General features: G+C 34.6%; 1 protein-coding gene across 2 annotated transcripts in view; it reads right to left on the bottom strand.

Moving 5' to 3' along the window:
• Nucleotides 1-1,599: 1,599 nt before the first annotated feature.
• IFT74 (intraflagellar transport 74) overlaps nucleotides 1,600-12,864 on the bottom strand; it is a 36,388-nt gene continuing 25,123 nt past the window's right edge. For both annotated transcript variants that reach the window (XM_064640962.1, XM_064640961.1), the window contains exons 15-20: nucleotides 12,132-12,229; nucleotides 11,110-11,236; nucleotides 7,285-7,448; nucleotides 6,595-6,720; nucleotides 4,152-4,212; nucleotides 1,600-2,331 (exon numbers count right to left, since the gene is read on the bottom strand). In XM_064640962.1, the coding sequence (XP_064497032.1) occupies nucleotides 2,216-2,331; nucleotides 4,152-4,212; nucleotides 6,595-6,720; nucleotides 7,285-7,448; nucleotides 11,110-11,236; nucleotides 12,132-12,229 (692 nt within the window). In that variant the 3' untranslated portion in view covers nucleotides 1,600-2,215. The remainder of the gene's footprint in view (nucleotides 2,332-4,151; nucleotides 4,213-6,594; nucleotides 6,721-7,284; nucleotides 7,449-11,109; nucleotides 11,237-12,131; nucleotides 12,230-12,864) is intronic.

Here is a 12,864-nt window from a genome sequence, read left to right as displayed (position 1 = left end):
AAAGGCCAGCAGTATCCTGAGCATTGCCAGGTAGGCTGAGGGAGGTGATCCTTACCCCTACTTAGCCCTGATGAGAGATGTGAGCAGAAAAGGTATTAAACATCTCCACCCCACAGACGCTGCCAGTTAATTAACGTTCTCCCAGTCTGAAGTCACAGTATAAAATGGATGAAAGACTGCCTGGGTAGGGAGACCTGTGTTACTGAGTTAGTGTCTTGATGTACACACATGACCTTTGGTGAAAAAACATTGTCTGTCTGGTACTACTTAAATTGTATTTAAAAACAAGAAGAAAAAAAGAGTTAAAGAAAAGGTTATTTTCACTGAGACTTTAGTCTGGGTGACATGGGTACAATTTACTCAGTTTACTATGGGGAATGAGTTATTAATCTCCCAGAGAGAGATAAACACTTGCTGTGTAGTTCACAGCTTAGAATCCATACAGCTCTTTTCAGCCATGGGTACTATGTCCACGATTTAGGACCGTAAGGATGAACTGTTATAAAAAGAAATGAGTGATGAGATTCTCAAATGGAAACAGGTAATCTGAAGATCCTTCAATGGAATACAGAAAAGAACAGCATGCTGGAGAAAAGGTTTTTATGACAGGCATCTCCTGTGGAACAGAACTAAACCCTGTAAACTTTACCATGCTGTCATACAGAATCACTACCAAGGAATAAAACCTTCCTCTGCCCTGAGTGAAAGCAAATTCAAAGCAGTCTGTTTACTCAGTCTGCAGCTTTTTTCCATTGTTCATTACAATATGTTATTCTAGCACAAGTGGAATTCAGGAGGCGATCTCTCTGGCTGATGGTTGGATTGGTGAGAATATTAGACTTCAACTTTATCTCAGCAAATAATGGGCTCTCTCTGGAATAGCTGAAACTCTGACAGGAAGGAAGAGACATTAGTGGGAATTTCCCCTAGATAACAGTCCTTGGTTTATAGAAATCCTGTTCCATTATCTCTAGATGTTATACAGACATAAATATATAGAGTAACAGCATCTACAGTGCTGAATTTGCAAACACAGTGCTCTCTGCAAGAATCTTCAATCTTTTTATTTTACGTATTTCTTTATACTCTAAATGCCAATCACAGATTTGGAGAAATTTAGTGACAAAAATACAGAACTATTTTAATGGACTCAGCACACTGGATAATTATTTCAGAAATCCAGTTGTATGAAGTGAAGTGCATAGTCTACCTCTTTTCCAGAAAACTTTTTCTAAGGGAGCAGAACAACTATAAATCCAGATCCCACTGCTTTTTAGTACATTTTTTTTTTGTTCCTGTCTAGCTAAGATTCCTATCTCTAGTCAACTGTGCTCTTTTCTCTTTGACCAGGACTAGCTTACAACATACCAGGTAAAGGAAATTATCAATAGGCAGTTTAGAAATACAGACATGTAGAATGTGAGGGAAAGATATAAATGGAAATTTCGTTTTCTGAAATTTCTGTATCATAAACCACATTGTTATTTTCTGTATCAGTCCTGGTTTTGCTCTGTGTTGAAACTCTTTCTGTGTATATTTGTCAGAGGTTGCATATGGCACTGCAGCTTGAAAAAGCAGGAAAAAAATCCTTGCAGAAAATACTAGTTATTTTCCCTTTTATTTCCTTTACTGGTGAATATTACAGCAGTAAAATGCTCCATAAAATCAGTATTAGCTACAGTTCACTACTTTTTTATCATAGTTCTCTCTTTATAATTACATTTTAAAAATAAGGAAGTTCATTAGGAAATGAAAATTTGCTGGCATTTACTTTTATTGTAAGATTTTTACACTACAAAGCAATTCTGACTTTAAAAGATGCTTGTCATCCTTAGATGTTTTCCGTACTTGATATAAATTGCTATCTAAATAGAGATGGTATGATGATGTTACAGTTAGAAATTAAACATGTAAAGCAGACTGAAATTTCACATTTGAGATGCAATTTAGCAATGGGCTTCAGTAACTCTTTGGGCAGTATTTCCTTTTTGTTTATACAAGTTTCTAAAATTCAGAAGTTTATTTCTAAAAATTTTAAACAGTGCAAAAGGAGGGATACTATTAAAACCTGTAACTTTTAAAAACCTTGAAAAATACTTTTAAGAATATCTGTCACCATAGTGGTGAGTGAATGAGCTCAGTAGTCCAGCTTTCCATGCCGGCTGTGCACATCTCTAATTGTTGATCCATTGGGGCAGGAAGGAAATGCCTGGGTTCAGTTCTTGGTGTTCTGTAAAGCTTCTATGAGAGCCTTGTTGTATTCTCTGACCAGCTTTCTCACGTTCTTCATTATTGGCTGGTAGTCACTCTCCTGGCTTTTTGTTGCTATGACTGATTAAAAGAATTAAGGAAACAAACTGCCAGTATAAATATGAGCACAATTAGAGATCACAAGGGAACACAATACAGGACATTTGCTTCTGTGAAAACCCGCAAGTGTTGCAAATAATGGAAAAAACTCCACTGGGGTCTAAAAGATTTACACTAATTTACTAGGGCTAGCTGCCATCTCATGCCAAGCACTGTAGGAAAAAAAAAATAAGATTACATGCCTCAGTCAGTTTTGTTTTCATATATACAGGCAATAGGTCCCTTGTGAAAGACTCTGCCCATTGTTACATTGCAAGTAAAACCATTTCAAAGCACTCAGCTATTTACAGCCATTCAGCCTAGCTACAAAAGTCCCAGTCCAGGAAAGCAGCCCCTCTCTTTCCAGTAGCCCAAGCAGACACAGTACTCTGTATAAGGGTCTGTACTTGGAAAGGCAATATTGCATAGCAAGTTAGCAGATGCTTTAATATCCTGATGAACTTTTTCTCTTGTTTTTTTTAGAGGTTTTTTTGTAGGAAATATTTTATTTAACAGTATTGCCTTAAGAAACATTCCTGTAGAGCCTCCTTCATAGAGGAGGTACCTCCAATTAGATTACATTGTCCAAGACTTTTTTCAGATGTATTTTCTAAGAATGAGAGCACTTATCAGATATGAGAAATGGGTTATTTGGTATATGAAAAAGACAACACTATATGTACTGTTAGATATTATATGTTACTATTTATTATTATCATCATCACCATTATTTCTCTGATGGCTAGGCTATCACGTAATTGCCTGAAATATATTCCTGTGCTATTTTCTGAGACATATAGCAATGTCCATTGTCCAACATAATACACTGGATGGTACAGTCCAGTTTTGATGTTATCTTTACCAATTACATTTGTACTGTAATCATGTAACACTGATTTTGTGCATCTTAGAAATTTCAGATTTTTTGTTACCAAATAATTTTAAAGAAGTAAGTTTATTGCAGTGAATTCACTGTCCCAAAATAAAACTTCAGCTTGGTCCTACTCAGATCTCTACCATAACTATGGAGAATAAAAAAAAAATAGTACAAGATGAGAAGAACCATCAATTCTAAGTAACATAAACATCAGTGCTTTCACTTATTTCAAAAACTATCTTATGGAAGTCATTTGCAAATAAGCAAATAATGATTTTGCTCATGTTTTGTAAGGTCTTATATGATTAGTGAAATATAACCCTTCAATTTGAATCACATAATGAAAAAGCTACAGTGCAGTTCCTCCAGTCACCCATTTTGCAGCTCAAGCATCTCCTTGTCATGTCCTAACAGGTTCACCTGTTTTTTTCCTCTAGTAGGCAACTCCCCTTTTATTTCATAAGAAAAACATTAAATGTGTACAATTTATTGTTTACTTTTTCATTATTGGTATTTTCAGGGGGTTAAACTGCAAAACACCATGCAAAGTCACCATGCTCTACAGATTTTCAAACAATAATACACTTGAAGATTAATTTCAGATAAGACTGGACAGATACGAAGATGAACTTTGTATGAAACTTAATGGCAAAACTGAGCCAGAAGGAATAACTCCAGACTGCAAAGCAAAGCTTATGCTTTAGGATAAGCTTTAAAATTGTAAAATTGTTTCAGACAACACATGCAGGTTTTGCTATATATAATATCTATCAGCTAACCAGACATTTGCAAAGGATTGCCTTTCCCCTCCTCCCCTGTCTCCTGCTCCCCATTCTGTCCTGTCTTATTCTGCTGGAGGAAACAGACTTCTTCCTCAATTAATACAGTGCATGAATTTGACTCTATTTCTTACAGAAAAGGATACATTCCTTCATCATAAAGTTATTTTGCTCATGGTGCTGCCACTTCCTCTCCAAATTTGTAAGCTGAAAACACAAAAAGAGTCAAAAATTAAAATGCTAATTACTACACACACACTTGATACAAACTCCCAAAACTGTTGTATCAGTACCTTGTACACTATCACCCGATAAGATCAAAGTTATTTCACATAAAAAACTCCAAAATGAGAAACAATGTCAAAATGTTTTTAAAGCTGCCAAAAATTAACCTGCATATAATTTAAGACTTCATAATCCATCAGTACAAAAGCACTGCATGCAATTGCAGTGACAGACGAAAAAATCAGATGAGAATTCAAGACATCATATAAGGAAGTATGTAGGTAAGTCATAAGTAAAAAGATGAACACTGCAGGGAGATACTAATTCTCATAATGCTTCTTATCACTTAAATTATCTCTTCTTAGAATCAGTAGGATCTAAAATCACCAAAGATACAATATTTCCTGACACTGTCTTGGACTTTAAGCTACACAGAAGAAACTTCCTTACTTCCATAGTTAGGTTTCCTGTCTGATGCCAGAAGCTGTGATAAGAACAGAGCTGCAGCAAGAAGATTGTAGGAGTGTGGGTTAAGTGTTGGCACTTCTTCAATACTTTCAGCATCAACAGGAAACTAATGTGGACATTATATCGATGGCTGCTTCCTTACAATACAATTTTATACTTGTTTTTCCTGATGCTACTGTTAAAGGTTCTGCATTTCAAGATATGAAGATGTTATTTTTAAATGTAAAAACTGAAAATCATTCTGAGACTAAACTATCAGTGGAAATCAAAAATTTTCCTATAAATTAGGAAAACACTGCAGTATTTTACGCAAAAGCTTATTCTTAAGCTAGAAGATATGAAAATAGTTGCTCTATTACTCAAATCTTAACAGAGAAGAATCAATTATCTAGTGTACTAGTTCACAGCACACGACAATAATTTATTTCCAAGATCAGATATTTCTGACCAATTAAAATTTTTACTGCCTCCTTTGTGTTGTTACACATGATATAGCCAGTAAGGGAGCCTAGATTTGAAATACTTTATGTCTGATATACATAAAAGGAAACATTCAGTGTATTTTTACAGTAACTCCATGGAGGCCAGTTAACTGCTTGCAAAATTGCCCAAGCCCTCAAGATACATGAACAGTATTTGTACTTCACAATGCTTGATGCAACAACCAATCGGCTGTTACAAGATATACTTTATTCACTTTCATGATATTTACACTTATGACATAAAAAGTCCTTTTTGCAGACACTGAAATAGAACTGCCACAGCTTAATGAATTGAAGAAATTATGTATAACTATTATTTTATATAAAATTTTAACCCTCATCATGCAAGTACCCTAACTGCTTATTCATTTCTGATTTCCCTAAGCTCTAGGAATAAGAATCTGATCTTGGCATAAAAAATATACAGTATCTGAAGTCTTGCAGACTTTGGCATGTAGCTTTGTGGATTTATATTATCACCCTAGAGTGATTATAATAATCCTGTTCTACACATGTATACATATACCTCAGTCAGAGCTACACCTTCTCATCTGCTCCATGAAGTTCACTCCAGAAGAAAGTCAACTTAAACATGTACCAATATGACCTTCAGCTTTTAACTGAATTATAAAAAAAATAACGGTTCTAAAGGGCAAATATCTCAACAACCTCAAGCAATAAAAACCAGTGAAATGCACAGAAAATAATCAATTTCCATTTCCACCTTATTTTAAGGTTATCCGTTTTCCTTCTGAGCATTCAAACCTCTATGCCAGTGAAGTTCTGTTGCCAAAATGACAGCAATAAATGGGTGTTTATAATGGAAGAATCAAAGTTGCTCAAGAGGTTACAAACACCTTCTTTCCTGATTCACTTTTTAAATGTAAATGTACATATATATCAAAGTTTAAGTCTGAACAAACCCCAGAACTTCAGTGGTCTCCAAGGAGCAGAAGAATTAGAAAAAGGAAAACGAAATTAATAGCACAGGTTGCAAGAGAAAACTTACCACCATAGCTTCAAAAGCAAAACGGATCTTAGCTGATTAGTAGTGACTGTTTTTTCCCCTGTACTTTCTTCTAAGTTTGTCCCCAAAACTACTCAAGCAAAGGAAGGGCAGAAGGCGGAGGGTTCTGAGCAAGATTAATACAAACACTTAAACATAGAAGTCACATAATTTTAAGCTCAGAACGATCTCTGAGTTTAGTAATCTAAAGTTTACAAGCAATTTATTGGTATAATATTAAGTTTTGTTTGAAAACTGAAAATATGGCTGCACACTTAAAACACATGACTAAGAAAACTCACTGAGAAGGAATAAACAGATTCCATCCATACAATGCTTCATGTGTTTGAGAAAACCAAAACTGAGAAAGAAACAACTGAAGGGGATAATATGTAATCTGAGTTATACCTGAGAATGTGTCTCGTTTTCTTGCAGCTCCTTTTTTAGTGTCTCATACTCTGTATTCAAGTGTTCCATTATCTTCTTGAAAGAATAGCTGCGCTTTGTTAATTTTTCTTTGTCATCCTGGAGTCTCTAGTTAGAAAAAAACCCAACACAAACTGATTAATGAGTTCATTTGCTGTTAGCTTCAGGCAAATTACTTCAATTCAGCTTTCGAAGTGTTACTTTTTTTTCCTTTCAGAACAAGACCACATGAACAGAGAACTCATAGGTTTTTCTCTAGCAATGCATGCTTTATCCTAAAAATGATACTCAATGATTATGACCAAGTTCTAGGCTTAGACCATATTCTATGAGCACAAGTGGGAATGCTGACGTTAAGAATTTGTAGGAAATTCTTTTTTGTTTGTGTTCTGTGTTAGATTGCTAAATTCAAAGTTTGGGTAGTCATAAATTACACCAGAAGAGTTTAGCTGAATCATTAAAATAAAATGAGGAGATTTTGTGGAAGGAAGTTATCAAAAGGCATCCAGCTCATAGCCTGCTACATGGACCTATTTAGTAAGTAATTTATATAAGCAGAGAAGCATTTGGATTCATTTGCAGCTATCAGCTATGAGGAAGTACTCTCAATCACATATTACCCCCCACTGGTTGCTCAAAAGCACACAAATTCTATTTTATTCCTTTTGTTACCTTTTCCTTCTCTTCTCCTGATGCTTTCAGAGCTGGCAAATTATTGTAGACCTCCAACTCTGCTTTTGTCTGTTCAATTTTGTCTTTAAGAGAAGCCAGTTCACCAATCATCTTGCCCTCCAATAGTTCCATCTTCTGTAGGTCCATCTGCAGTTTTTGACTCTCTAGATCACCAGATACACAATTTCTAATTAACAGTATTTTTGTTTCATAATATATAGCCCAGTACGTAAAGGTTTATACTATATTTCAGCAATATAAGCAGCTCCTGTATATCTTTCTGATTTTTATATTAATGGGACTGTTTATGTGAAGGAAAGAAAAAAATGTGATCTTCACAACCATCCCACAAGTCATACTCATACATTACAATAACTGTATTATACTCCATAAGTGAAGAGTGTGAATGAAGATGTGAAGTTTTTTGTATCACATTGTTAAAGTTTATAGCACCAGACAATTTCAAGTCTTAAAGCAGTGGTGATAAACTTACAAAAAGTTGCAATAATGCAGAAAATTTAAATAAATAATTTCATTAGTTTCTTTTAGCAAGATGGTGTTTTATTTATGCTGCTTGTATGTGGGTAAGACCTAGTTTTTTGAGAACAAATAGCCAAATTTTCTTTAAACATTCACTCTGTACAGAAAAACACTTCCATATACCCACAGAATAAGAAGTGCTACAACATACAGAATTTACTTCTGATACTCCATTAAAAATAAGTAACAGAGATACAGGTAATAAGGGAATTAGAAATACAGATGGATTCTTATATGAAGAGAACTGCAAAGACTGAAACAGTTCAGACATGAGATGCATAAGAGAAGAAACAATAAAAAGATACAAAATAATAAATATATGTCGACATAGTTTTGGAGGTAAGTTCCCTGAGTGGGAAAGGACTAGGTGTGGCTAGACTTATTTTGGTTTTGTGATTGTATTTTATTCATGTTCCCGAACATTAAACACATGGCTAAACCTTCTTATGTTTCAGATCTGTGTCTAACTCAGAAGAATGATACAAATGTTGCAGGTCTTTTTCCTACAATCTAAAATATCAGGCAACATGGGCTATTGGGAGGGATGAGACCACACAAAGAAACTTTTCTCGGCATAGACTGGTATTTTGCTCACAGTCAGATTTGTGCTGATCGGCCGGAAAAAGGTAGAAAATTTACCCCCCAACTTAAACAGAGCAGTGTAAATCTTTAAGGCAGAAGGGAACAGATGTGACTATGTGACAGAGGGAGACTTCAGCTTTCCAAAAACTGTGGGTATGGTTTCCTCAGTGGATTTATTTGGGAAAATCTCACTGTCATAGCAAGATTTTGGTATTCAGCTCTCTGCTTGTGAATTTATGCCATATGCTTATTTTTTAGAGTGAAGGATTTCCTTTAATCAATATTTTTTGTTTATTACAATGTTTTGGTGATTTGTTTAGGAATCTCAAAATTAAAAAAAAGACAAGCCAAAATTTTTGTGCACCATTCAAAATCATCCTGAGGAATGCTCATCCATATGGTAAGATTGAAAGGGTCCTATATGTGCAAAGAGCATGTATATAAATACAAAAAATTTCCATACAAGACAAAGAAGGGTTTAAAAGTAAAAGTTTTGGACTGCATTCCATGTCTGCACTTCAGTGTCTGCCTTCCACTGTAAAGCACTTAAGAAAACACTTTCTCTGTGCCTGTAATATTTTGTAACTGCCCATAGTTTCAATGCAAAGTTCCCAATAGTGGTCAGTGACAGACTGTAAACCACAAGTGAACCGACCACAGCTTTACTTCTCTTGTTTCTACAGCACTGTGGTTTAAAGACAGACAAGTGCTTAAGGACCTCAATAAATGAGGGTTTTAAGACCAAAATCAGTAAAAACCAGAATTATAAAATAAATTCAGATTGGAGAGAAATAGCAGAAAACAACTTTAGATGTTCTTTAGGATTTATTTAGGCCTAATCACAGCATTTTCACTTTTTATATAGTAGTTTAATATCTATATTTTATTTTAAAATAATAAAATAGTTGACTGGTTGCAATTTTATTTTACATGTAAAGAGTAGTAAGAACATAAGTGCCAAAGAGGCACAAAGTGTTCTTAGACTGTTCTATCTATATACTGATAGAAACTATGATGAGACAGCAATGGGTATTCCTATCCATTCACACTTTCTGGAGAAAAGGGAAGAAACTGGAAGGGGTGAATTTTATCCTTATCCAGCAGCAGCCTCAATGAAAAAACCTCAGAACTCCTCTAGAGGAAGAGACAGGAAGAGGATGCAGCCCAGTTCCTTCTGATAGGCCATGAAGTTGCAGTGTCTAGCATGCAGTGTGTACATAGTAGCAGATTCTCAGAACAAACTACAGTGACCCAAGGAAATATTTTTGGGAAACTATGCCATCAGCACTTTTGTTTACTCCTCATGGTTTCCTTCTCTTTTTAATTTTTTTAAGGGTTCTGCTGGTGGACATTCTATATTTTTGTTATGACAAGAAAATATGGATATCCAGATTTTAATCACAACAAAAGAATTCTGAAGATTAATTAAAGTGTTAGGAAGAACTTCAGCTGTGCAAACTGAAAATTCAGTGCATTTCTGAAAGAATCTTAAGTTGTTTATTACAGTATCTGTGACTCCTTGCTGTCAGACATTTACTTACGAATCATTTAAATGATCTGCTGAAAATTATGCACTGTAACTTCCTTCTCTCCCCTTGCAGAGAAAGAAATATGTCTTTCAATAATGCCTCTGTAGCACTAGGTGCTTTCAAAACATCCATATACTGTAAAGTAGTCAGAATTGATGCTTACATGAATGAACAAAAAGCCATATTTGAACTTTTAATGTGTGGCCCAGCATTTTAAACTACACTAGAACTGCAAAATGAGTACTTGCAGACAAGTGAACACTAAATGTTCAAACGCAAAACAGAACAATCAAATTCTGCAATATTTTGTGCATAACAACTTCATATTTGCTTACAACTAATTTGAAGTCACAACAGGGGCACCTATTTTGAAAATTACTACAAAGTACAGCATGTAATAGTCTTCTAACAAAATGATTTATGGTTCTTAATTCTTGCCCCTTCCTTTCAGCCAAATAAACAAGGAAAGGTTTGCTGAACCAATAATGATATTGGCAAAGACTTAGAACTTTGAGAACAATCCTACTATAAACAGTGCAAATAAAGAACTAAATAGACACTTGTTATGGGAATGAAAGAAAAATACTGTCTGCTTTTTGAAATTACAGACAGGATCCTGCAGATGCTTACATTTAATTTTTGGTATTTAGAATATTTAGAAAATGAAGTCAAAACGAATGCTCACTTTGCAGAATCAAATCCTCAAAATTTGAGAGCTATTCACTGCTGTTGTCAGTTATTCACCCATAGTACATATCCTTTGTAAAAGCACAAACCCCAAGCAAGTGATACTAAGAACTACATTTACAAATAATACATGGTTAGATAACTGTGGAAGACTCCAATTTATTAAACACCGTTTAAAAATCATGGAAGATATTTATTTTGAGGTGAGTATTAGTAAAAATCAAACTTCAGCTACAAAAACTTCATGCTTCTGTATTAAAATACATTTGTTTATCTTATATCTGTGCAAGGAAGATGATCATTTAGTGGTAATAGTAAATTAAATACTCCTGAGGAATATAAATAACTTGTTACTCAAAAGAGTTTCAGTTTCTCAATTGCCACTGTATTTTAATATTTTCAGATCTTCCACATGTTATTAGTGTACCATTGTGGGTAATCTTAATGCTTTTAAGAAATGAATTTAAAAATTCATTGCTGATCTCACCTGTAACCAGATTCTTAGCAGTGCTCTGTGACTTCTGCATTTCATTTGATTTGAAAGTGAGGTCTTCCTGCATAATCTTCAGCTCTTGATTTGTAACAGATGAAATTTGTTTCATATGATTCAGATTCTGTGTGTTACCAATAAAAATAATGAGAATATGTTCTATTTTTGAAAAAACAAATGGTAACTGGACAAGTAAAAACTCTTCTGCTAGGACATTGTCTGTTATTTAGCTTTCATACTACAAAGACTTAAAATATTGGAAATATTCTGAAGTGATTTAAATGTGAATGACTTTCATTCTGCCAACTTTTGATAAAAGATGTCCTCTCAGGCCAGCACAGATGAAACAAACAGCAAGAATAAACTGTGCTGCCATATAAATTGGTTCTAAAGTGACAGTGCCTAACATATATGGTATATCACACTGAGTTATAGACAATTAAAGTAATCATAGAATCAAAATATTACTCCGCTGAAAGTTTTTGGTAAGATAAAAAATCCATGGAAACCAAAAATATTAAAAGAAAAGGAGACTTGGAAGTGAAAAAAAAAATGGCAGACTACAAATTCCAACAATTTCTAAAGTATTACATTATTCATTTATATTATTTACATTCAATATTACACAGTAGGGTATTCCAGACATAAATTTAGTAGATCAGAGAGGAAAGTGGAATATTTTCAGTTATGTAACAGTATGACAGGATACCCCTGAACTGAGATTTGCAAACTTTGGGTAAACAATATATTGTAGTAGTTTTATTTGCACTACTTGGAAATGTTTATCATTAATGGAATAATGTTCATTATAGCAGTGATGACAACTCTTTCCCCAGAAAGAAATTAAACAAATCCTTTTCTTTTTAACTCCAGCTGTACATGGTTTTATGTTTAATTCTCTTAAGAGATTACTATGTGGATAAATTTAAATATATAAAGAGCACCATCCTTCTTCATCCAATCACTCTCTTGTTTTGTGCTTCTCAATTCCTAGCTTGCCACAGGAGGGAAATGCTCACCCTGCTTGAGTGCTCCAGGAGTGCAACAATGTTGGCTTCTATTTGGGCCTTTCTTTCAAATTCCTGTTTCTTAACCTCTTCAAAAGTCTCAAGAAAATCTAGAGATCAGCAAACAAGAAAAAGAAGGCTCTTAGTTGTATGAGTACAGCACATGCCTTTGTAATTTCCAGTAAAAAATTGTACTATATTGATAAATTGTACAATTAAACTTTAATTGTTTATTTAAGAGCCAGGTGGTAGAGACCTTGAAACTTGTCAACTTATCGGTTGGAATGAAGGAGAATTCTTCCAGAGACACACACTGGGCATGAGGTCAGCACCTTCTTGTACAGTATTTAGGTGAGGGTTGTTACATGACAGGAAAGGAGTTTCATCCCCATCATTTCTGACACCTTTCTAAATGCTTGTCCCAGCAGCTGTTGCTCTTTATTTTTCTGAAAGCTAACTAAATGGGCTACCAAATAAAGGAAATGGGTGACTTCATTATCTCTAATGTCCTGGACTAAATGCCAAACACTGCTAAGGACTGGAGACCAATATTCAACTGGGATCACCTCTTTCCTTCTGTATGATGCCCCTTAGCTATACCTGTAATTTAAGTTCATTCTAGTAAGTGTCCAACTGAATCTGACAACCCAGTTGTAATGGTGGTAGGCACTCTGTGTTCTAGGCATACTACATTGTATTTCTGGTCACAGATATATTGAAAAGAAAAAGCTGTCGGACACATCAT

Source organism: Pseudopipra pipra, chromosome Z (genome assembly GCF_036250125.1).
Source record: "Pseudopipra pipra isolate bDixPip1 chromosome Z, bDixPip1.hap1, whole genome shotgun sequence".
Lineage (NCBI taxonomy): Eukaryota > Metazoa > Chordata > Aves > Passeriformes > Pipridae > Pseudopipra > Pseudopipra pipra.
This window is presented reverse-complemented; position numbering and strand designations above follow the sequence as displayed.